Source organism: Geotrypetes seraphini, chromosome 15 (genome assembly GCF_902459505.1).
Source record: "Geotrypetes seraphini chromosome 15, aGeoSer1.1, whole genome shotgun sequence".
Taxonomy (NCBI): Eukaryota; Metazoa; Chordata; class Amphibia; order Gymnophiona; family Dermophiidae; genus Geotrypetes; species Geotrypetes seraphini.
In genome coordinates this window covers 2,885,016-2,911,346 of record NC_047098.1, presented here as the reverse complement: position 1 = coordinate 2,911,346, position 26,331 = coordinate 2,885,016, and the positions used below count along the sequence as shown (strand labels likewise).

General features: G+C 45.8%; 1 protein-coding gene across 4 annotated transcripts; it reads left to right on the top strand.

The window, feature by feature from the left end:
• Window positions 1-154: 154 nt before the first annotated feature.
• On the top strand, window positions 155-26,331 carry FBLIM1 (filamin binding LIM protein 1). Of its 4 annotated transcripts, none has more exons than XM_033921204.1 (8): window positions 155-217; window positions 3,458-3,710; window positions 8,141-8,343; window positions 9,463-9,586; window positions 10,185-10,354; window positions 14,766-14,944; window positions 21,763-21,880; window positions 23,816-26,331. In XM_033921204.1, exons 2-8 carry the CDS (start codon window positions 3,473-3,475, stop codon window positions 23,927-23,929), a joined length of 1,146 nt encoding a protein of 381 aa, XP_033777095.1. In that variant the 5' UTR covers window positions 155-217; window positions 3,458-3,472; the 3' UTR covers window positions 23,930-26,331. The 4 variants fall into 4 exon arrangements, with proteins under 4 accessions (XP_033777095.1, XP_033777096.1, XP_033777093.1 ...); XM_033921205.1 differs by lacking the exon at window positions 155-217 and adding an exon at window positions 2,874-2,996 and having other exon boundaries at window positions 9,466-9,586; XM_033921202.1 differs by lacking the exon at window positions 155-217 and adding an exon at window positions 2,874-2,996.

The following is a 26,331-nucleotide window of genomic DNA, read 5'->3' as shown; positions in this document are numbered from 1 at the left end:
CCTGCAGAAGCTGCTGGGTTTATTTCTGGCCTAGGATCTCCTGCAAGACAGGAAAGGCAGAGCATGCTGCCAGGACCCAGATGCCTGGGAGGGGGGGGGGGGTCTGGCACTCTTCCAGCTGTGTCAATGCCCAGGAATGCAGGGGGAGGGGCAGTGACATCACTCCAAGTCTGCAAAGAGAGACAAAGAACCGAGGATCAGAGGAGCCTGAGCCCAGGTAAAGTTTGGAGCCCAGCTGCCAGACCCATGTTTCCTTAGCTAGAGGCTTGGATCTGCATGGTATGACTAAGGTAGGGTTAGGGCAGACTGGATCCCAGGAGGAGCAGTCCTCTCCCCTCCCCCTCCCTGGGTGTGGGGCTGGAAGGTGGTATCAGAGGGTCTGTCAGCACTCCCCATTCTCCCCTATTGTGTCTCCACATCCCACACTCTGCAGTCAGGGGGAAGGGCTGCCAGTAACTCCACAAGGAGTCTCTCATGTAGAAGGATGTTGGGGGGGAGGGGGGAGTGGCATGCAGTTATCAGAGCTTTGCTCTACAGAGGGAGCTGGTCTGGCTCCCATTTTCCCTGGCTCTCCAGGGTAAGTATCAGGGCAATTGGAGGTCTTCCTCCCAGTGTCCCTCATGAACTTTGAGCCCTGTGCTTTACCCAGGCTGCTAAAACCACATGTGCAGAGGAAAAAGGGTGCAAAGCCCGGTCTGGCTGATTACACTAAGCATGTGCTAACCTGATCGGAATGACACCTGCCATATCATAAAGCAGTGGCCAGGAGCCGGGCAGTCATCTGTACAGGGGGAAGGGGGGGAATTCTCCCAAGCGATCGGTTACATTGCAGTCACATCTGCAAATCTTTGCTGTATCTGAGATTGTGTCATGCAAGAAAAGTGCATGAATTTGGAATGAGATCCTACTACAGGGGGGATATTGCCTTGAAACAGATTTGAACCCCTGCTCCCCACCCTGCAAATGCAGATAAGTGATGAATTTGTCTCTGCTAATAAGCATATTTTGAAGATTTAAGAATACATTGAATGCATAGAAATGCTGAAAACTTTGGACTGATGAAAACATATGGTGAATACCTTGTTCTCACTGACACGGCTTTGAGAACATCACCTCTTGTGGGCCTAAAGAATCACTTTAAGTGTTTGCTGCAGGATATATGATAGATATTTCATGAAAGAAAAGTATGCATTTCACCCACACTGAACGAGTGGGTTCTGGGGATTGCTTTTGCTGTAATGAATGCAGAGAGGCCAGGTCACCCAGTTCCAGAGGGGAGATTTTGAGACAGACCTGGCTTTGAACTTACATCCCAAAGCAGTATGGGATATGTAGTGTCTGATTGTCCCATAATGCATCAGGATGGGGTGGTCAGAAATCCAGAGCTGTCCCAATGGGTAACTTGGCATCTCTAGGAGACTGAGCCTTTAGAAAGCAGACCACTGCCCTGATATGTGTACGTATGCTCTGCCAGAGAAGCTTCAAACCCACTTCGCCCTTTTCTGCCCACCTGGTTCCCCCTCAGTCAAAAATCAAAAAACAGGGAAAAATACCAGAGAAGGAAGCAAAAGATCACTAGATAACGTTAAAAAGAGCTTTTTCAAAATCAACAGGCTTTATATATGGTAGGATTGTGCTCGGAGACCTGGAGGGGCCAAAGGAGGTGGAATTCCCAACCACCTCACCACAATTTTTAGTTGTGCAAATTTTCAATGTGAAATGGCATAAAATTCTTTGTCTCTTAAATACATTTTGAAAGTGAAAAAGGTACTTATCTATTTGATGGTTCCGACGTGGCACATTTCGTTCACTGCTTCAGGAAACCCAAAAATATATTTGTTCAAAAAGGTTATCAACCAACATGAAAGGATGGGATTTCTGAAACCACAAAACAATAATGCTAATAAACTTTAAACTAGCAAAAAGTATTCCTAGTGACACCTGGTTCCCCCTGGCAGTCTTGGGTGGCAGTGGTGGGTCTCAGGTCTAGCTTCAGGCTTTCCATAAGAAATATGCATGAGACATAGACTGCCTTGGTTGTATGCAAATCTCTCTCCTGCATATTCATTTACAACTAGCTAGCGTTTTCCTCAGAAATATGATGAATATTCATTGTGGATAGTCTGAAAACCAGAGCACTCTGCATATGTCTCAATGCATCCTCCTTTTTCTGGAGCCATAGGACTTGGTTGAGAAATCCCTGCTTTAGGGGCAAACACTTAAAAACCTAATGCCAGCATTAAAAGCGATCAGCGCCAAACTAGTGAACATGTTGGTAGATGGCTGCAAATTGTATTTAAATGCAGGGCTACTATATTTTTGACCTGAAAAAAAGAGACCACATGACCCCACCCCCAGCTCCACCTCTGGCTCCACACCCAGAAGCTAGTTTGGCAGGTCTGACTTTCAAGGAATCCAGTGGCTCTCCCTCCTCTAGGGTTACCATATGGCATTTCATAAAACTATTAAAGACATCTCTTTTTGTAAAATTCTTAGGAAAGTAGGGAAGATGATATTTCTCTTGTATTTCACTGTGATGTACAGCCTCTTGATGATGTAAACTGCATCGATTTGGAAGGTATTGCGGTCTAGAAATGTATTTTAATGTAATGTCATGCCCCTACTGGGCTTGCAATCTAAGTATTATACCTAGGGGGCAGCAGAGGGTTAAGTGACTTGCCCAAAGTCACATGCAGCCTCAGTGAGAATCAAGAGTCTCCCAGGTTTTCAGACCACTGCACTTAGTCTCCTCCTCCTAGGGTTACCATATGGCTCCAGAAAAAGGAGGACGGATTGAAACATCCGGGTTTTACTTCTACTGAAAGCAATGGAAATAAAACCCGGATGTCTCAATCCGTCCTCCTTTTTCTGGAGCCATATTGTAACCCTACCTCTGCTCCCTGAGCCACTGGTGACCCCCAAGGATGGAGTAAAGATGAAGGTTCTACCAGACCCCCCCCTGGATTGATTTCTCCTTCCAGAATTACTGGGAAAAGGTAAAAAGGTGTTCAGGGGCTCTCAAGCGCTCCGTAACAGGATGCAGGACACAGATAAAGCTGTATTTGCACAAGATAGGACTGAATTTTCAGGAGACACCTGGAATCTGTATTCTTTCAGAAGCCAGGTAAAACTGATTCACTGTGTCATGTCCCTGCAGGTAGCTGTGTAGGGTGAGAAATCTGGAAAGCAGGGTGTGGTCTATAGGGATGTAACATGCCCAGGCCAAAGTGCAGTAACAGCTGGGGATGGCTGCAGGGATCCCGCCTGCCACTTCCACTCCCAAAACACACACCTAGATTCTGGAAGCAGCCAGTGACAGCCAGACAGTCAGAGGTCGCATGAGAAGGTCTAGTGAATTGGCTGAGTCCGGAGTCCTCAGATCTGCTCAATTCTGTTCTCGCTAGGCTTTTCATTTGAATATTCTGTTTTGAGGGTTTTTTTGCATTTATTTTTGTAGACATCTGCTTTTAAGATGTCTGAAAAAAGGATGGTCTCCTCCGTGTACATTACCCTGGTGCCCCCGTGGAGAGGTATACCTGATACAAAAGAGGGAAAACTGAAGGAAGCAGAAGCCAGGGGCGATGAGCCCTGCCAGAGTCCTAGGGTTGAAGAAACAGAAAAAGAATCCGATGAGAACTACAGCTCAGAAAGCCATGGGTCGGACAGATTTTCGGAGTCTGAGCCAGAAAACTCTGACTCTTCCAGTGAAGGTAAGGGAAGTCAAAACCAATACAGCCTCACTGCCTGAACTAGATCTGTTGGCTAGCTAAGGGCTTGAAAGGAGCTTCAGAATCTCCTTCCTAGTCTGGAAAAGCATCTAAAAATGACCAGGAGACAAAGTGCCTTACCGGTGTAGCATCTCCAATCTCTTCTGATCACCTTGTAGCATCCCTAAATCCTGCCAGCCACATTCTCAAATCCTGTCATTCACAGGTCCAGTGGCATCCCCAAGGGGCCAGTGGTGTCCTCAAATCCTATCAGCCATGAGGCCTGGAGCATCACCTAATGCTTCCAGCCACAGGGCCTGGAGTGACTCCAAATGTTGACAGCCAAGGGGTCAGTTGTGTTCTCCAATCCTACCAGCACAGAGATGGAGCATTCCTACATCCTGATAGCCTCAGGGCCTGTAGCATCCTCCAAACCTGCCAGACACAGTGCCTGGAGCTTTCCCAAACTCCAACAGCCACTGGAACTATGGCTTGTCCAGAAGCTACCAGGTGTGGGGACTGAACCAGGATCAGAAGTCTGCCAGGCACAGGAGTTGGCATCCACCCAAACCTATAAGCATCAACTTTTCACAATGATAGAGGGCACCAAAACCAACTCAGTTACCCCTCTCTGATGGAGCTTGCTCAAAATGTGGATGCTCAGCACCCCCTGTACTCCCAGAGCCAGCTCCTATGGCTTAGCCTTCTAAGCGGCAGGAGCTCAGCCTCAGGTCCTGAGCTGCTGCCACCTTGGAAGACTCTGGTTAAGCTGCAGTGAAATGTGGCTTGTATCGGTCGGCTCAAAACAGTTTCTGGAATCAACTTTACTAACTAGAGTTAACAGGATTTCTACTCTGCTGGGGGGGGAGGGGGGGCGTTGTTTTGTCCTAACAGGTTCTTTCAGATTTTTTTTTTTTTAATCAGGGTCATGACCACATACTTGAACCAATTACACAAAACATTATAAGAGCGTTTGTTTCAAGGGATTGCTGTCGTCAGTATTGCCTACATCAGTGTCTCGCAAACTTTGTCGAGCCACGGCACACTAAACGCCATGGCTTGAGGCATCTGGAAGTGAGCTGACATCATCACGCCGATGTCCATGCATGCACGAAGGCCCTCCGGATGGGCCCGGAGCCGCCAGTGGGGGGTGCCAGAAGGGAAGAGAAGGAAAGGCCTTGGCTGACTGTGTCTCTCCTGTAGGCAGTCAGCTGGCACGACGCCTCTCCTCCTCTCTGGTGTCTCGCGGCACACAGTTTACGATACGCTGGCCTAAATCCAAGCTATCTTTTTAGACAAGTTATTCCCCAGCACAACCATTAAGATCCCTAACATCCTCCTGCCAGTTCAAAATACTATCTATGCCTTGCGATTCACTTCCTCCCCCCAATCCCACCAGATTATTAGATGTACCTACAATTTCTTGCATATCTTTGGGTCTTTAAAAGTTTCCTTTGGAAGGCTGTGAAAGTATCTCCCTGCTTAGGAAGGGACTGAGCCTCACCAGGAGATCTTATCTCCACCACCAGCTTAGCTGGGTTCAAAAACTGTCTAATTAGTCTCCTTTCAGTTTGTTAAAAGGAAAAATGTGGCTCATCTCCTCTCTCACCGCACATTCGCCAACATGCATCAGTCTTGGATAGCTGCCTCCTGTTACTTACAAACCTACAGATGCTCATTAAAGAATGAGTCAAAATGATCACTTGCTTTTAATTGGAAGGTGGCATTCACCTACAGAGGATTAAGGACAGTGACTCTTTTAATCCTGACCGAAATGAGCAAACCCCCACGGCCCTTTAAATGCTGTAAAGCCCAGGGTGGAAATTTTATCCCAAACGGAGAAAATGCATCCCACCCAAGCCATAGGACCTAGAGATCTGTCCACGGTGTGATTCTGCATGTGTAAATAGCTTTGTGAAATCTATTTATATGTGTCAGGATTCTGCTGATTAGACGTGGATATGGTTTTAAAATAATGGCTATAACACTTGTACTCTCAAGAGTAACAGGGAGGGGATAGTCTGAGTGGAGGCCTGGGTTCAGTTCCCCATGCAACTCCTTCTGACTTGGGAGTGTGTGGTACTGCGGGCAGAGCTACAGCCTCATTTCCCCAGGTACATTAGAGAGAGCAGTGGTATTCAACCCAGTCCTCGGGGACCACCTGACCAGTCGGGTTTTCAAGGTCTCTGTCATCCATATTTATTATAGACAACATGAAAGTCTCACTGGCCAGGTGGTCCCAGAGAACTGGGTTGAATACCACTGAGATAGAGTGTGAACCCAAGGGGGGAGAGATAGGGGGAAATGCCTGAGTATCTGAATGTAAAACCACTGAGGCTAGAAGTGGTATATAAATGCTTAAATAAAGCTCTATGACTGTAACCACAGCAAGGTGGTATATCAAATCCCCTCCCCTTTACTTGGGGAATGATAGGGGCTATAGTGTGCACCCCTTGGGGTGTGTGAAGGATGTGGCTGGGTGTATATTTAGAGATAAATATCTATGCCATTTCTGGTGTTCATGCATTTATCTTTCAAGGGCAGCATACTTTTGGTTTTAACCTGAGAGAATATTCTTGAACTTTTTACCCCTCAAAATATTTTTTTGACTACTTACCATCCTTCCCCCCAACCCCCTGTAAAATATCCTTTTAATCTCAGTCGATATCATGTCTCCAAACTCCTGTTCCACATCTGTTTGTCCCCTCTGCTGTCTATGAAGGCTCGAGGTTCCTGCATGACAAGAATCGTGAGGACAAGATGTCGGAAGTTCAGCCAACAATAGCTCAAAGACTCTGACATCTTGTCCTCACGACTCCTCGTTGTGTGCCTTCGTCTCGTCAATGCCATGTACCATCAGGCCGGCCCCTTTGGTCATGCTCTGATCACATTTTAACCCTTTATTTGGCCTTGTTGCTCAGAAGCAACATGTGTTTCTATGGCTCTTAGGAGAGATCTGCATCGCGTTCAACATCAAGTTACGTACAGCAGCCATTTTCACCATCTGCCAATTAAAGGGTTAAATAATGCTTCATTTCCGATTCACTGCTCACTTCGGGGTCCTGGGGGAAGGTGTGGTTCACTGGTACAGTAGCTGCCTCTGCACCTAGAGGTTGTGAGATCAAATCCCAGTGCTGCTCCTTGTGACCCTGGGCAGTGCCCACCGCATTGAAATGCCAAAGCCACAAAAAGGCGGTATACAAGTCCCCCCTCCCTTCCCTTCCCTTTTATTAAGATTTAGTGCAGGTGCTAAGGCGTCTATTATATTCTAGGGCTACCTTAGCATTTAGGGCGTGCCAATCTTTAGCCTCTGCACTAATGTCCCCAGTCACGAGTTCTACACCTTGTTATACGAGGAATTGTTCCTCTGCACGATGTCTGTGACACAGGTGGCCTTTACAATCGCACCCAAACGCAAGAAGAATGTCTGAATAAAATACCAAAATGAGATGGATTCTGACGTGGTGAACAGATTCTACATTTTGAAGCCTTTTCTGCACCTAGAACCTTTCGTTATCACAGCTTCTAGTCTTCGGTGAGCGCTTGTAAACCATCCCTTTCTTAATCATTCCTAGCATCTTGTTTGCTTAATGTGCGGTCGTGGCCATAAAAGCAAACAAGATGCTAGAAATTGTTTAAAGAGGGATGGTTAACAAGACTAAGAATGTTATAATGCCTCTGTAACGCTCCATGGTACGACCTCACCTGGAGTATTGCGTTCAATTCTGGTCTCTTTATCTCAAGAAAGATATAGTGGCACTAGAAAAGGTTGAAAGAAGAGCAACCAAGATGGTAAAGGGGATGGAACGCCTTATTTTATTTATTTATTTCTTCCATTTGTTGGACGCACATACCTATACAAGCTCTAGGCGACATTACAAAGGAAGGGTTTAGAAGAGGGTAGGGAGGAGTGGAGAGGAGAGAAGCATGTAGAATATTTCATAGAAATGCCTCTCGTATGAGGAAAGACTAAGACGGTTAGGGCTCTAAAGCTTGGAAAAGAGACGTCTGAGGGGAGATAGGATTGAAGTCTACAAAATCCTGAGTGGAGTAGAACGGGTACAAGTGGATCGATTTTTCACTCTGTCAAAAATTACAAAGACTAGGGGACACTCGATGACATTACAGGGAAATACTTTTAAAACCAATAGGAGGAAATATTTTTTCACTCATAGAATAGTTAAGCTCTGGAACATGTTTGGACAAATTCCTGAAGGAAAAGTCCATAGTCTGTTATTAAGACATGGGGGAAGCCTCTGCTTGCCGTGGATCGGTAGCATGGAATGTTGCAACTCTTTGGGTTTTGGCCAGGTACTAGTGACCTGGATTGGCCACCGTGAGAATGGGCTACTGGGCTTGATGGACCGACATTGGTCTGACTCACTAATACTATGCTTATGTTCTTATGTTTGTTTGGTTGTTTTTTCCCCCAGAAATCTTATCGTTTCCTCACCCAGTGCTGGATGACTTCTCCCCAGTTGAAGACTTTCTCAGCCCAGACCTTCCGCCACCACCTCCTCCAATGCCAGAACCCCCACCTCGCCTAATCCTTGCAGATTCATCTCCCCCTATATCAGGAGAGCCACTTGGCCCAGATCTACGGAAGCTCAATCCAGCCTTGTCGCCAAATCTCCAGGTATTGAACCTATGAATCCCAGTAAATAGAACCAGGGTCGCAAGGAGCAGCTCTGGGCTTGAACCTGCAACCTCTGCTACTGATGCTGTCTGTAGCCCTAACCGCTTGAAAAAGCTAGGCTGGGGTAGGGGAGAGAAATCTAAATTCAGCCACACCTTTTCCAGGTTTTGAAAAGCTCCCAGCTCAGGACTGCGTCAGGAGGCCATCTGCGCCGTCCGCGGAGGCAACGAGGCGATGTCACCCGCATGCAAGCATGCGTGTGATATCATTGCATCAAACCTGCGCATTAGAGAGTGAGTCTCAGTGGCGTGGTGAGGGGTGGGGCCAGCACCCCTTCCTCCCCCCCCATCTCTTCACTGGTGCGAGCAGGAACTCCAACCCCAACACCGGCTCTCCCTCCCAGGGAAATGCCTGGACAAAAAGATCGGTTTTTCATAACTTCCTAAACCCTAGCACACATTTCCAGGAATCCCGAGAAAAGGAAGACTTTGCTGTCTCTGCTCTTATCCCCACATTCAGCAATGTACACCCTGGCAGTGGCGTTGTAATGGGTGGGGGTGGGAGGGCATTCCACCCTGGGCACCCTGTGCAGTGGGGCGGAGAGGAGGGGGGTGTCGGAGCCCCCACCAACATGGCGCCCGGGGCGGACTTACTACGCCACTGCCAGGGTGTAGATTGAGATCTGAGAAGCGCGTGATGCTGGATGTGGGAATAGGAGGAGAGAGACAGCAAAGTCTTCCTTTGGTGGGGGCTCTGGCATCCCTCCTCCTCCTCCCCTCGCCACGCGTGTGCCCCCCCCTTTCCTATACCTCTAGTTCACAACTCCTTGCGACCGCATCATCTCTCCCGCTGATGTCACTTCTGGGTGCCACGGATGGGAAGTGACATCATAGGGAGAACTGAAGTGGTCGCGAGGAGCACGTTGAAGTTTTTGTTGCTCGCGGCGGTGAACGGGGAGGAGCGGGGGGGGGGCACAGACAACCCGAGCTTCTATATGTGCAAAATATCATTGAAATTCCTGGGCAGTATATCATAAATTGACCTGGGCTCTGGTTGGCAGATAAAGCCTCTCTGTACTCTTTACCTGTGACAGCTAAGACTGTTTTCTAATCGTTGCAGCAGGTCTCCTCTGCTTTCCCCGTGGAATCAAAGCCACAGACGACTCTCCCCACCAGCTTCAAGCAAGCAGAGCAGAGTCAAACCCCAAACAAGACCCAGAAGGAGCAGGTGGCGAATTCTGCAGGTACAGGGCAGGACCCAAACTCTATAGCAGTTGTTTGGGGACAAGGTTAGAGCTCCCCTGACTGGTTTTGGAGTCTTCTGTTCTTCCAGCCTTTATGAGTACTGATGATGCAGTTGTCAGGGATGGAAGACTGTACCTGGAAACCTCTGTATTTTTTTTATCTTGAGATTAGCAAATGGATATCTGGGAGGGGGGGGGGAGCGAAGGAGAGGGGTGCATTTTTTTCAGACACATGAAGGTTCTTTGTCAGTTTGTTATCAATTATAACTGCAGAGAATAGTTTAGCTCTGGATCATGTTCACAGAGGTTGTAGTAAAAGCGGATAGCATAGCTGGTTTTAAGAAAGGTTTGGACAAATTCCTGGAGGAAAAGTCCATAGTCTATTATTAAGACATAGGGGAAGCCTCTTCTTGCCCTGGATCTGTAGCATGGACTGTTGCTACTCCTTGGGTTTTGGCCAGGTACTAGTGACCTGGATTGGCTCCTGGGCTTGATGGACCACTGGTCTGACCCAGTAAGGTTATTCTTATGTTCTTATTCTGCCATTGAAAAGTTGGATACGATGCCTTTCTAGTCAGGTGGTGCTTTATATCTCCAGGTATCTGCGCGTTTTGCCACAAGGCCATTAAGCTCCCTGTCAGCACCATCGAAGCGATGAGGAAACAGTACCACGCAGACTGCTTCACATGCAGGACCTGTAATCGCCAGCTAGTGGGGCAACTTTATTACCAGAAGGATGGACGGCCAGTCTGTGATCCCTGCTACAAGGTAAAGCCAAGGCAAGTCTTCTGTGTGCACACCTCATGGCACTCTGGGGGAAACATGCACACAAGGCAAAAATCCAACAGATCTGCAGTGAAAGTAGAGCAACAAAACCAAAATGACACTGCAGAGAAAAATGTACAAGGTTCAGGTCAATAAAATGTTGTTGTCCAAAGAGGTTAAGAACATAAGCATTGCCTCTGCCGGGTCAGACCAGGGGTCCATCGTGCCCGGCAGTCCGCTCCCGCGGCGGCCCCCCAGGTCCATGACCTGAAAGTGTTCCCTACCTAACCTAAAATATCCATACCCTATTCGCTCAATGTCCTGTAAGGTAAACCTCTATCTGTACCCTGTTATCCCTGTAGGTTGGCTCTCGTTTGCATGAAGGCCAGACCCAACACGAGAGGAAAGGAGTCCGGTGGGAACTAGACTCCCGGCAGCAGAGGCTCATCCACTATGAAAGTATTTTGGAAGGGCTTTATGGACCGGGATTTTATACAAAACCCTTCTATTCCACATGGTTCTCCACTAGTGAAGCCCTCAACATCTCAGACCCCTGAAGAAGGAGACCATGTTGGGTCCAGCCTTCATGTAAATGAGAGCCAACCTTTTATTGACCTATGTTTAAATGATTTTTATTATTCCAGCAGTAAGAAGCAAATACAAACAGCAGTACCATTCAGGAAATAACATTTTCAACAATATAATCAGTTCCCCTCCCATCCCCCCCCCTCCCCAAGAATCCATGGCCAGTCCAACAGCTGAGAGTGGGAAAAAATCTTAAAGATTCAAAAATGTTTTATTGACTTAAATAAAAGTTCCTTATTTATTTATTGAATTTGGTTTCTATCCTGTTGTCCCTGAAGAGCTCAGAATGTCTTACAGGTGAAACATACATATTATATAATTGACAGGTTACAATTTGACATAATTACAAAACACGTTTAAGATACCTTGAACATTTTACCTTTTTCTCTACAGTTTCTTTTTGGTTTTGAAAACATCCAGGCTGCTTGCCCTGTATCGGTAGCATGGAATATTGCTACACCTTGGGTTTTGGCCAGGTACTAGTGGCCTAGATTGGCCACCGTGAGAACGGGCTACTGGGCTTGATGGACCATTGGTCTGACCCAGTAAGGCTTTTCTTATTCTTGTTCTTATTAGATAAAATTCAGGAAAATGCCTCCATAAATCAAGTTGTTTTCAATACCCTTTTAAATTTCTGAATGTCTGAAAGCAGCCTGCGAGGTCTCCAGTCAAATTATTCCATAAAAGCACCCTGCTACTGAGATAGTGAAGCTCTCATTTGCTCATAGTGTACACTTAGGAGCCGTTCACTTACCTCCCTTTTACAAAACCCTAGTGCTATGGCAGTAACAGCTGCAATATGCATAGAATTCCTATGAGTGCCGGAGCTGTTACTGCCACGGCCGGCGCTAAAAAGTGCACTATGGTTTTATAAAAGGGGGGGTTGGGTTAGACTTAGACATTCTCAGCCAGGCTGCTTCAGATCGATCCATATTCAGGGCTTTGCACAATGTATTTTATGATGATGATGGTTATTTATTAAAATTTGTTTTCCTGTGCCTCATGCCAGAAGCATATTGAGGTGGTTTGTAAAAACCAAAGGGGGGGTTGGGTTAGACTTAGACATTCTCAGCCAGGCTGCTTCAGATCGATCCATATTCAGGGCTTTGCACAATGTATTTTATGATGATGATGGTTATTTATTAAAATTTGTTTTCCTGTGCCTCATGCCAGAAGCATATTGAGGTGGTTTGTAAAAACCAACTATAAATAAGGTGGATTAAAAATACAAACAAAGTATATCAGTAAAAGAAGAAAGGAAAACATCTCTTCACATCCCCATCTCGCCCCACTCACACTCACGATAAGATCCAGAATATTGCATTCTTTATTAAGACAGACTGCTATATTTTGTTTCTTATTTTCCTTCTCCTTTATAAAGCCACGCTAGCGTTTTTAGTGCTGGCCACGGAATTCTATGAGCGTGGGACCTGTTATCATGGCATCCGGTGCTAAAAAAGCTAGTGCGGCTTTGTATAGGAGGGGGTTAATAATTTACAGCCTGACAATCTAAAGCCCCAAGCAGGGAACAACAAATGTGTGAAATAATCAAAACATAAAACCATAAGAACAAACAGACCATTGCAAAAGACTGAAACGGCAGCATTGGATAGAGACTCTCTGTAGCATCTCGCAGCCTGCTGTCGTGTTCAGGTGCAGTACCAAATAATAACACTAGAGGGCGCCCTCCACCATGAATTTCAAAATTAACAAATAAAAACATCCATGTCTGTATAATGTGTATTTGATAGTATCTTGCAATCACTAAGTATAATTCTACAGTCCTGTATTTGCATTTTCTGACTGTTCTTCTCTAGTTATCCAGGAAGTTTAGTGAGGGGAAATTCTGACCTGATCAACACTGAGGATGCAGAAGGCGAGTCCTCTTTCTGCTCTCTCTGATGATTGTGTGGCATTTACCTCATTTACCTAGTCCTTTGATATCTTAGTCCTCCAAACCCTCTTCTTTCCTCGAAGTTCCTTTTTCATCTCAATTCCTGTAAACCGTGCCGAGCTCTACGACTGTGGAGATGGTGCGGTATATAAACCTAAGGTTTAGTTTAGTTTAGTTAGATTATACTGCTCTTGCCATTCTTGCTGTTCACTTATCAGATGTTATATTTTTGATTACCATACAACAATCATAATGTGCCACATGAATAGTCCTTCCTTACCACATAAGTAATATTATTCCTGTATTATTTCTAGGGTTACTAGACGTCCAGATTTACTCGGACATGTTCTCTTTATAGAGGGCATGTCCGGGCATCTGGATGGCTTTTCAAAAACCTGGCACTTTGGGTTTTGAAAAGCTTCCAGCTCGGGACCACATCAGGAGGGCATCACGATTCCGAGCATGAGAACAGGTTGAGGGAATGGGGCGGGGCTGGGTAGAACTGGGCAGGCCTGTGGGCGGGGCCATGGTTATTAGGCCAGTGGCCTAATTATGTCAGGTCTTCAGAAACAGCCGTGTTGGCTCTGTGGATCTAGTTAGGTCTGGGACACGACTCTGCTCCATCTTCTATTGGTCAAACTCAGAAACAGTTTTATCCTTAGTATTAAATGCAGCAAATGTAAACAGTTTTCTCCTTACTTTCCGGCTCTCTCTAACAACGCCAAAGGAAACAGCCTAGCTGAGGACCCTGTAGGGCAGCTGTGGTTGGTTTGGAAAATTGGGGGAGGCTTATGAGTGTCAGAATTGCTGTACTATAGGGTGGGGTAGAGGGATTGATTTGTTTTGTTAATTTTGGGGCTCCTTTTGGACAATAAGTGAATGATCAAATGTCAATAATCAATAAATTACTCTTTCTTTTCAAGCTTCTGTTTAAAAACAATCCCGAGGCGTCCGTGTCCTTCTACAGAATCTTGATCTCCATCTGCCTCCTTTAAAGGTTCTCTCCGAGGTCGTTATTTCTATTTAGATGACACCTTTCTCAGTAGGGTTCCCAGAGGGCTCACAATCTGAGGCAACGGAGAGCATAAGAAGAGCCTTACTGGATCAGATCAAAGGTCCATCTAGTCCAGTAGCCCGTCTTCACAGAGGCCAATCCAAGTCACACGTAGCAGCAGGCCACCTGGAATCCCCATGTCTGTGTCAACAGCAGACTTTGGACTTTTCCTCCAGGATCTTGGCCAAACCTTTTTCAAAACCAGCTACATTAACCACTCTCGCCACAACCTCTGGCAGTACATTCCAGAGTGAAAACATATTTCCTCCTATTGGCTTCATTGAGTGTCCCCTAGTCTTTGTAAATCTTGATGGAGTAAAAAAATCCATCCACTTGTACCCGTTCTCCACCACTCGGAATTTTGTAGAGGGATTAAGTGACTTGCTCAGGGTCATAAGGAACAGTAATTTGGGATTTGATCAGGGCTTTCCTGGTTGTCCTGTAATCGAGTGATCAAGAGCTCTGCAGTTTCCTGCGTATTTTCTTTCTGGCCCTGATTTTCTGAGCTTGCCACACAAATCCCCCTCCCCCATCCCCTTTCAGTTGCCATATAATAAAAACAGTGGGTTTTTTTTGGTTAACTTCCCCTGCCTCCTCCCCCAAAACAGAACCAATACTAACCCATTTGGAGACACTGTCCTCAGAAACAGGCCGAGCTTCCCACAGTCATTTTCTCTCTGCAGTAAATACATTTGGCCCCCTTTTATCAAGCAGCGTTCCTGTTGCCGCCACAGGAAATGCTTTGACGCTCATTCAATTCCTATGAGCGTTGGAGCATTTACCGCGCTGGCCTGCACTAAACACCTGATGAAGGGGGGCCTTTATTTGGTAAGTTGGACCTGAGTGACTCACATTTACCATCTCTTGCTCCCTCTCCTTAGGCCACGCTAGAGAAATGTGCCAGCTGTCAGGAGGTTATCCTTGAGAAGATAGTCCGTGCCATGGGAAGCGGGTATCACCCGGGCTGCTTCACCTGCGTGGTGTGCCACCGCAGGATAGCAGACGAGAGATTTGCTGTGGATGACCAGAATGAGGTCTACTGTACACAGGACTATTACAGGTACCAGGTGCTTCTGGCTGCCTTACAATGGTTTATAATAGCAATGACCTGTTTTCAGACTGTTCCCGCCCGTTGGCATTTGAGATCCCCATGTGTAGGGTTACCAGATTATACAATAGTACAATCTACTTTCTATTTACGACATCCTTGTAAGTGTATAGTGCATCACCGATCAGTTAAATATGTTTTCTTTGAGCCTAATCAGTTGACTTCTTTTTTAGCGCTCTCCCGATTGGAGGCAGAAAAATCATAAGCTCTAAGATGATTGATTAATCCCAGCAATCAGCCCTCTAGCTAACTTTAAATGAAAGAGTGTACATTCTGTTCAATTCTTTTCTTTTGTTCTCGCTAAGAAATCTTGGATCCAAATTTGAGGACTTGAGCATTTTGATTTATACATGATTTAAATATTATTGGAATGTTTCTTGCTCTATGTGGAATTGCTAATTTGCTTTCTGTACAAGATAATTCTTGATTATATGATTTAAAAATCAATAAATATATTTAAACATACAATAGTACAATCTGGACCCATGGCGCCACCCCCTCATTTTAACTTTTTAATTTTTTTAACTGTAAAATGCTTAGATTGAGCAGGCGTTAGTTTTTTAGCCGGCTGCGGGGATTAGCGCATGATGAAATGTCCGACACGCTAACCCCGCTAAAGAAATAAAAATAAAGAACTGACAGCAGGTTCTTCATCGATCCAAGCGCATTTTTAAAAAAAAACCTCTTCATAAATGTATCAGCAACTCATTGCTCACGTATCGTACTGGCTGCGACCGCCATAAAAGTCGCCTCCTGAAATGAGATCATGTTTCAAAATCTGCCTCGGGGTTGAGGGGCATAACAAGGACGAGAGGCACCTGGAGTGGAGGTGCCCCTCCCCGCCCTCATCTCTGCCCCCTCCCGTGCCATGAGAAACAACGTCAGCATGCTCCTCGCAACCCTGGCGGCTCTCCCTCCGATGTCGCTTCCTTTGCGCAGCACCCAGAAGTGACGTCGGCGAGAGAGCTGACTCGTTCACAAGGAACACGCTGAAGTTGTTGCTCGAGGCAGTATGGGGGAAGAGGGGGTGCGCTCCCACCAACATGACGCCCCCGCCTAGAAAATATCAAAATGGTCAGAATCCAATCTTTTACCTACGTTGTAAACCTTACGTATATTCCAGCCCAAGAGCACAGCTTTTGACAAAAACACGGAGGGTTTCAAATGGACATGGGAGCCCTGATTGCCTTATTAGCTCTCTTTAAAACAGTTCTTTACTTCCATCACTGCTTCTCTAGTACCGAAATAGCTCTGCAGCAGTGTTGTGATCCCCTGAGGATTCTCTTATGACAAACATCCCTAGAATCACATTAGACCAGCTTTGCAAAGCATCAAGAAGGGATGAGTCACCTTTTCTGATTCAGAATGAGGATTGTGATTAGGAAGTTAACCATTTTGGTCTCATAAAAGAGCATTGCAATTGCTCTTCCTGATCAGTTCAAGGTCCCTGAACCCCAGCGTATTGTGTCCCAGTGAATGCATAGAATTTTAAAAAATATTTAGCTCATGCTTTTTTCAGTAGTAGGATATTTTCCCTGGAAGGATGACACAGTGATTAGAGCTACATCCTCAGCACCCTGAGATTGTGGGTTCAAACCCACACTGCTCTTTGTGACCCTGGGCAAGTCACTTAATCCCCTGGTACATTAGATAGATCGTGAGCCCCATGGGACAGACGGGGAAAATGCTTGAAGTACCTGTATATAAACTGCTTTGAGTGTGGTTGTAAAATTACAAAAAGGTGGTATCTAAGGCCTAGATTCACTAACAATAGCGACTCAATCACTGTTGGCCGATTTTCCAACAGCGATTGATTCATTATTAAGTTTGCATTGAGTCGGGGCAGAGTCGGGGACAGGAGAAGCTGTCACTGCTGTCAGGGATCCATTCCTACCCCCACCGCTTAAAAAACGGCAGGAAGAATGCAGACTCCCTCCTGCCATCGGCGCGCCTTCCTCCCCCCCCACCCCCAAAACAAGGCAGGAGGGATGCCGACTCCCTCCTGCCATCGGCGCGCCTTCCTCCACCCCCACCCCCAAAACAAGGCAGGAGGGATGCCGACTCCCTCCTGCCATCGGCGCGCCTTCCTTCACCCCCCACCCCCAAAACAAGGCAGGAGGGATGCCGACTCCCTCCTGCCATCGGCGCGCCTTCCTCCACCCCCCACCCCCAAAACAAGGCAGGAGGGATGCCGACTCCCTCCTGCCATCGACGCGCCTTCCTCCACCCCCCACCCCCAAAACAAACAGAAGGAGGGATGCCTACTCCCTCCTGCTAGCGGACGCCCCCTTCCACTCACGGTACCTTGAAAAGTTGGAAGCAGGAGAGGTGCTCAGTCCTTCCTGCTCCTCTGGCCTCCTGCGTGGCAATGACAGCCTTAGGCCATGCCCTGGTGCATCATCTGATACACAGGTAGGGGCTTAAGGCCCTGATTGGCTCAGGCACTTCAGGCTCCTCCCTTGGGAGGGGCCTGAGGCATCTGAGCCAATCAGGGGCTTCCTTAGGGAGGAGCACAGTATGACAAAACACATGGTCAGACATAGCAAAGATCTTGTCTGTCTCTACACCACATGTGTCAAACACAAGGCCCACCTGGCCTTTTTATGTGGCCCGCGGCAATGCTCCTGAATTCCCCTTCTCATAGCCCAGCGTGTCCTCCCTCCCACACTGGTCCGACATCGCCATCACACTGGGAAGTCTGCCAGATTGGGCAGCAATTCAGCAGTGTTGTCCATGGCTCCCCCTCCTGCCTTCCATCTACCGCGGTCCATCTGGGTGGAAACAGCAAGTTGTGCATTATTGGAGACAGACCGTGGCAGGTGAAAAGGAGAAGGGGGAACCACATACAAAACTGCCGAGTTGCTGAGGCCGGCAGATTCCTTGGCGGCGACATTGGACCAGCGTTGGAGGGAAAGATATGCCGGGCTGTGAAGAGAGAGGGTCCAGTGCTGGAGGAAAAGGCAACCTGGGCTGTGAGGGAGCGAGATGAAGGGAGAGAGATTGGACCTGGAGTAGTGTGGAGGAAGAGGGAAAAAGATAGTTGAAGGGAGAACCGTTGGGAAGAGAAAGGGAGAAATGGTGGACCTGGGGGGAGGGAGGGATGCAGGCAGGCAGACAGGGGGAGAGATGGGATAGGGGGTAGTTGGGAAGAGAAAGGGAGAGAAGTTGTATCTGGAGATGGAAGGAAGGGAGAAATGTTAGGCCTGGGGGTGGAAGGGAGAGAGAAATGCAACATCTCTTTTTTTCCCCCTTCCATCTCATTGTTCAGCATCAAGGGGGGAGGGAAAAAGAACAACAGAAAAGAGACGGAGCAAAATGTTAGACCAAGAGGAGAGAGGAGGAGAGATAGAAGGAAATAGGAGGAAAGGAGTGAGATGGGAAATGGGAGAGCTACAGAATAAGAGAAGATGGAAAATTGATAGGTAGCTGAAAATTTAAAAAGAAGGATGAGAAAGGGCAAGATTTGAGTGGACAGAGGCAGAAAAGAAAAAAGGAGAAAAGTTGAAAGGAAAAAATCAATATGTTGGAGACAGGGACTGGAGCAAGAGAGAAGAGGAGAAAAAAATGGACAGCAGACAATGGAAAGAGAACGAGAAGACGGACAAAATCAGAAAGAGAAACTTAGACCAAAAGCAAAATGACCAGACAACAAAAGGTAGAAAAAATAATTTTATTTTTTGTTTTGTGATTACAATACGTCAGATTTGATATATGTATCCTGCCAGAGCTGGTGTTAGACAGCAAGCGTGAACTCGGTCCTAAAAGAGATGAAAAGTCTTTTTTTATTTATTTTGTAGTCGGCGTGGGGTTGGAGAGATTGCATCCCTATACTTCTACTAAGACTAACCCCCCTCCTTTGCTGGCGTGCATTGTGGGTTTTGGCGCTGGCGGCGATTGATCCGATGCTGGCGCTGGGGCCCACGCTGTGTGTCAGCAAAGGAGGGGGTAAGTATCTTACTAAAAAATCTGGCCCGTGACTTAGCCTGTGTTTTAGATTTCAGCCCCCTATGTGATTTGAGTTTGACACCCCTGGTCTATACAATTCACTGAGAAATCACTTGGAACTGACACCTCTGTAATCTGACCATTCTAGTGTTCCCTAGATCCAGTTTCCTGGCACTTGGCAATCTGTTGGCCAAGCTTAATGGATCAGAGCAGTTTTGTCACTTCCCAACTCCGCTCTGAGGAGTGTTTGTGACAACAACAATCACATCTTGAAATCTTGCCCCCAGAATGTTCAAGCTTTTAAGTGGTGCAAAAAATGTATTTTTTTTTTAATGAAAAAAATAAATACAAGGGGGTGCTGAAAAGCTCTCACCCCAACCAAGAAGAGAATGATGCGGATATGGTTCATTCAATGATCTGAAACAATGTCAAAAAACATATAATTTTGTTACTTAATGAAATAAGATGACACTCTTTTTAGCTACAGTGGCAAAATAACACTCTGAATTTATGACGTTGGTTAGATGGGCTGAGAACTTTTCAGCACCCACTGAAGGACTTCAATTATGTCAGACTACAACCTAAAAATCACAAGCAATAAACACTTTATTAATATGCATGGATCAGAGGTGGGGGTGGGGTTTCACCCGCCTCTCAGTCCCAATTTCAAAACATACAGTTAACTGGCAGAATGCAGCAAGTCCTCTTGAGTCCTCATGAATTCAACGCAGCCTTTGCTCTCGCACTGGCAGCTGCATTTGGAGGTCGCCATGCTCATGCAACAGTAGATCCCTTGGCTTCGGACCCTTAAGGCCTATGTATGTGTCAAAGTGAGCCTTCTTCTGCAGCTGTGCTGAATTCTAGAAAGGAGGGTGGTACTTGGTCTTCTTAAAGGACCCTGGCAGGGTAGGTGGTGAGAAGTTCATACATTCCAAAGAAAAACCCTGCAGGAACTGCTTCCAGTGGATGAGATTACTGCGGATGGGCAGACTGGATGGGCCATTTGGCCTTTATCTACCATCATGTTTCTATAACCATAAAGCTCTATGACCTCACAATGCAGCTGTGAAGAGCCTTAGCCTATAGGAAGAGGAGATGCAAATGTTAAGAGCCTTAGCCAATAGGGAGAGGAGAAGATAGTGGATGCTGTGGATGGACAGACTGGATGGGCCATTTGGCCTTTATCTACCATCATGTTTCTATAACCATAAAGCTCTATGACCTCACAATGCAACTGTGAAGAGCCTTAGCCTATAGGAAGAGGAGATGCAAATGTTAAGAGCCTTAGCCAATAGGAAGAGGAGGAGATAGTGGATGCTGCGGATGGGCCATTTGGCCTTTATCGGCCATCATGTTTCTATAACCATAAAGCTCTATGACCTCACAATGCAGGTGTGAAGACCCTTAGCCAATAGGAAGAGGAGATGCAAATGTTAAGAGCCTTAGCCAATAGGGAGAGGAGATAGTGGATGCTGCGGATGGGCCATTTGGCCTTTATCTGCCATCAAGTTTCTATTTCAAGGCAATTTATTATCCAGAAATGTGGGATGTTGTCAAAGGCTGTCTTATAATCAATCCATGCTATACTGAGATTTCTACTTTTCGTAGCATTGAATAAAGAGATTCAAATAAAACTTAATTTTGTTAACAGCAAACAATAGTAAAATGACCAAATGTTAGTGAGGTCACGCGAGTCCACGAAAGCTTCAATGTTTTCTTGCCCCCGTGTTTCCTCCTATTCCTCCTAAGGCAGCATACGTGTCATTTGCAAAAGGCTGAGTCTCTTCCCTAACCTCTCGCACCTAGTTCAGGCATCACAGTAGCTTCCCTCCGGTGGAAGTCGCATTATAATAATAATAACTTTATTCTTCTATACCACCAACAATCAAACGACTTCTAGGCGGTTTACACAAAAGAGAAACTGGACAATCAGCAAAGTATAAAGTGTTGAGAATAAAAGTACAACTTGTTATCTAAAGCAGTGTTTTTCAACCTTTTTACCCCCGTGGACCGGCAGAAATAAAAGAATTATTTTGTGGACTGGCAAACTACTAGGACAAAAATTTAAAAACCCCGTTTCTGCTCCATCTCCGCGAGCTCAGTCACCTCAGTAACTATAGACAAATATAGTGCAAAATATAGACAGCAGATATAAATTCTCAAAACTGACACGTTTTCATCACTAAATTGAAAATAAAATCATTTTTCCTACCTTTGCTGTCTGGTGATTTCATGAGTCTCTGGTTGCGTTTCCTTCTGTCTGTGTATCCTTTCTTTCATTTCTTTCTTTCTGCACTCAGGCCCAACAATTGTCCCTTTCTATTCCCTCCCTCTTTCTTCCTATGTCCTTAGTGCCCCCGGTGCCTCCTTCCCATGTCCCTCTCACTGCCTTCCACACTTTGTCCCACCCCCACCCCTGAAGTCAGCCTGCCTACCTCTCTCCCTCCCTCCCTGGCCAAAGCCAGCCTGCTTGCCTGCTTACCTCCTTCCCTCCCTGCCGCGCAAAAAAAAGCCTCCCTCCTTCCTTTCCCCGGGTCGGCTGCTATCTTACCGCCCTGCTGCTACTGCTAAAGCCGACACGAAGTCTTCTTTCCGACGTCAATTCTGACGTCGGAGAGGATGTTCTGGGCCAGCCAGGCAGCGGCATCTTTTATGTTCTTTTGGTTCCGTTAATATAATTGCCCAACCAGGACTGTTGTTTACTTGCTTGAAATGCTAGCATCCTATCCAAAAAAGACCTGTATCTACAGCCAATGATCCTAGGATAGGTAAATAAATTGCAATTCCTGGTTATTATGTTATGTTCTGGTTCCCATTTCTTCCAGGAAATATGCCTCAGTGTGTAGTGTCTGCCACAATCCTATTATCCCTGTGGATGGGAATAACTTCTACAAAATCGAATGCTTAGGGCAAAGTTTCCATGAAAACTGTTATCGATGTGAGGTAGGTGGATGTTACTAGTATATTCTATAGTATCAGGAAATGAATTGCTATTGACTGTCTCTCATGGGATTGATGGAAATACAGCAGTATCAGTTATACAAAGATTGGGGAGCTGGGGGTGGAGGAGAAGTTGTAGACCAGGGGTGGGGAAAGAGGGCCGCAATCCAGTTGGGTTTTCATGATGACCAATACACGACAACCATCGGGACTTATAAAATACTTTCAATAGCTCTGGTTAATTTACAAAAAGTCAATACAAAAAGTGCTATACAAACCATTAAATAATATAATCAATATATGCATTTATTAATCATTTTTTATTGTACCATACAGTGCTCCCCCGGACATTCGCGGTCCCGGTCATTCACGGTATTTTCCGACTGCGAATGATCGGGCAGGAGAGGCAGGAGAGAGCTTTGACATGCAGCTCCTGATTGGTGAGGCCCACCTTTAGTGCAGGAAGAGGCGGTCAGAGCATATCGCGAGTGATTTCCTTCACTCGCCGGCGCTCCGGCTGCTCTCTCCTGTCTCCCCCACTAAAATCCATATTTGCGGTTTTTAAACATTCACACCAAAACGGTACACGTGAAGCCCTCCCAGTCTACCCTAGTTATCTCAAAATGTCATCAAAAGTTCATCCAACTGCTCATTTGTGATCAGACTCGGTGTAATATGGTGAAGAGTTAACAACGGATTGAAAGACAAGGAAACTGCGAGTTGGCACAGTGATGAAGCCATTTTATTTGATCTGCTGATTGGACAGTATTTCATATATTGGATGAACTTTTGATGACATTTTGTGATAACTAGGGTAGTCTGGGAGGGCTTCACGTGTACTGTTTTGGAGTTTATGAAATATGTTATGTAATTGAATGTTTTTAAGGTATATGGTGCAATGGTTTGTATAGCTTTTTTTGTATTGAATTTAAATGAATATGCATGAGACATATTTGTATACAATGCAGGCAGTGCATGCAAATAGCTCTCATGCATATTAATTGGGGGAATCCTGAAAACCAGGCTGGATTGCGGCCCTTGTTCCACCACCCCGTTCTAGAATGTAAAACAAAAAATGAAGATCAAGAATTTGTTTCCTTTGTGTCTTCCTAAAGACCTCAGGAAAACTGCCACAAATATAAGATGCCAATGAAATGAATGGGGCAGACGGGCTTCAGTAAAAACAGGCCCTGCAGAGCTCAAATTGCATTACTGGATGAAGCGACATAGACTCGGAGCTAGATGCACTAAGCATGGTTGGTAAGACCACATGGGTCCGCTCCGATCCAATTTTTGGCCGATTCCAAAAGAGCTATTGATGCACAAAAAAACTTGAATGTAAATGATTTGAGCAGAGGTTTGTCCTAATCCCCGTCTGATCCTGCTGATGAATCGCTGTGAGAGTGACTCTCACACATGCGCAGAGCTGGCAAAGGAAGCCCCGAAGCAGCTTCCTACCACTCAGATTTTTTTTCTTTTCTTTTTTTTTTATGGACACAGACGTTATGCATATGTTACACACACACAATGTCTGTCTCATTTTAAAAAAATAAAGAAAAAAGCCCCCTCCCCGCCGATGACAGCCTTCCCTGACATCCTCTCAACAAACTGGCACCGGAGACCAACCCCCTCTCTGTGCCAGCGAAAATCGGCAGGAGGGATGCCTACTCCCTCCTGTCACCAGATGCGACCCTCCCCCCATACCTTTGACAGGAGCAGGAGTGAAGCTTGGTCCCTCCTGCCCCAAGGGCCGCCAGTTCAAAATGGCAGGCTTTCCCCTCCCTGGTGCCTTTTTTTGGCTTAATAGAAGTTGACAAAACAGAGGAAGGAGGAAGAGAGGAGAGAGATAACAGATAGTGTCAACACCATCTGCACATATTCAAAACTCAGTGAACCATAGGAACTTGTTCCATTGACCTCATTCTGTATCCTTTGCAGAAGTGCAAGATCCCCCTCTCCATTGAGCCTACAGAAAAGGGGTGCTACCCCCTGGACAACCACATCCTCTGCAAGTCCTGCCACCTAGCATGGACTGTGGATTCTTCTTGCTAAGGGACTCCGAGGAAGCCTGTTCACTCACTCGTCCCTTTTACTCCAAACTGCAGCTCCATCTCACTAGCTGACTTCACTGAAATGTATCCATGTGATCTTTTAGTTCCAGGAGCTCAACAAATTATGAATCGGCTAAAGATGCTTAAAAAAACTTCATAATTTAAAGCAACCATGCCTCACACTTGCTGGAAAAATGAATCGCTCTAAGAAGTAGAACCATCTTTAATCTGAAAAGAACAGATCGATAGAGCTGACCTGGTGGCTCAGTGTTGTAGATCATCGTTCAATCCCTCACTTGGGTTTCTGCTCCCTGGCTTGACGGTGGAGGTTCACAGTTCCCGGGGGAACAGGGGTGGGGGAGGGAGAGAAATTTGTGCTCATTGATTAAGAGTGACACCTAGTGACTGCATTCAGGTCCCAGGCTCTAGAAGGAGTTCTAGCTGGGGAGAGGAGGGGTATAAGGGGAAATTGTGCCCATTGTGTAAGAGTGACACCTAGTGACTTCTTTACGATCCTGTGATTCCTGAGTTCTAGAAAGAACTCTAGCTCAAAACCCCTGGATCAAGGCCATCGCTGCAGTGACCAATCTACAGTAGGTATTTTGCAGCAGGGAGGATACAAATAGCCTTAGGGGAAGAACTCCCTGGACAATTGCACCAAATCTCACTGGTTTCACGTGTGCTGGAGCAGCTAGAAACTACCAGGTTAGAATAAAAAGGTCTTTGTGACTTGTCTGCTTCAAATACTGTTTACACCTATCTGTAAAGACTTTGTACACTAGTTTATAACTCGTACCTTGTACATATGATCTTGTATTATCTTTACTGCTATGAGTGTGCTTTGGTTAAAAGCACTTTATAAATCACTGATGTTAAACATTGCTTAATTTCTGCTCCAACTTTCAAGGTTCTTACTAACTCTCTCGTGAGAGAAAAATGGGGGATTTTCCATTACATTAAGGTTGCCACAACGAAGCTGCTTGCTGGTTCTGCTAAACATGTCCGAGGCAGCCTGTAAGAAAGGGCTTCCCAAAGTAACCTCAGGGTTGTGGCCTGTCATCAGCTTGTGTCTCTGGGGGCCAAGTTCTTTCTATGGCCAATGACCATGATAATAGGGTCACAGCCACAGAAAGTTTGACGAGTGCCGCTCTACGAGAACTTCCCAAAGCAAGCCAGACTTCCAGTGTCTCCCCAATGAATACGTATGAGAGAAAGATACATACCACCAATGGGTCTGTGGATGGCAGCCCTGGTCCAGTGGCACAACTTCCTCAGCCTCCTGCCAACCACTGAAACAGCTACTCTTCAGGTTTCACTGCTATTGGCTTTGCCAGTTTCACCCTTCAGAAACAGGAAGTCCACAGCGGAAAGGGTGGGATCGGCAGTTCATCTGTATTTAAAGACTCCTCAAGAGGCAGCGTTTCATACTTTGAACCTGATCAGACATGTCTGCTTAAAAAACAAACAAACCCAAACACCTCAACACACATCAGATCCTGCAAAATGTTGTAAAACCCTGCCTGATGTGATAACAAACTCCAATTAATGTTTTGATGTAATCTCAGTAAGGTCAATACACAATTTTCCTACTGCAAAACTCTATTTATTAATTTATGCTAAAATACATTCGGAACCTTACCATACCACAAAAGGTCTCGAGGAGCAACAACCTTATCTATGACATGGAAATATTACACCAGGTCCTAAAACACCCAAAACTGAACAAACAGGGCTGCTATGAGATCTAGACCCTCAACAAATATGAAATAAGGAACCACAAATCAGTAGCAGATATATGAAGACAAACAAAATAGTCTGGAAACCGACTCAAGCCAATGCATCATTGGGACATATGTTCTGGGCCTGTCCTCTTGTTACTCAGTTTTGGACTCATCATCTCTGTGGGGTAGACGATGGATTCCAACTCCCAGAGCGCTATTTGGGATTTTACAATATAACACAACCTAAGCCAAAAGGTTTGTCTGCATTTGTAGCCAGAGCGATGTTGATGGGAAAGAAGACCATTTTGACCAAGTGGCTGTCCAATGAGCCAACATATGGTCAGTGGAGATCACGGATGATAGTGGATGCTTCTTTGCAACGCAGGCAGTTTACGCCCTCAGAACGGCGTTTTGGGAACATTTTTGGATGGACTTTACTCCATATGCTCGAAGCCGACTATTGAATTTGTGAAATGATTTGATTTTCTTTGTGTGCCCATATATTGTGTTGAGGGGGATGGGATACTATGGTGCCTCTATAAAGGAAAACGGTTTGGTATGTTTTATTGCACTTTGATAATCAATAAATACATTTAGACATAAAAACTGAACTGCAAACTATCAAAGATGTACATTTCCAAACGCTTAAATATCCCAATTAGTAAAGTCAGATTCACTCTGG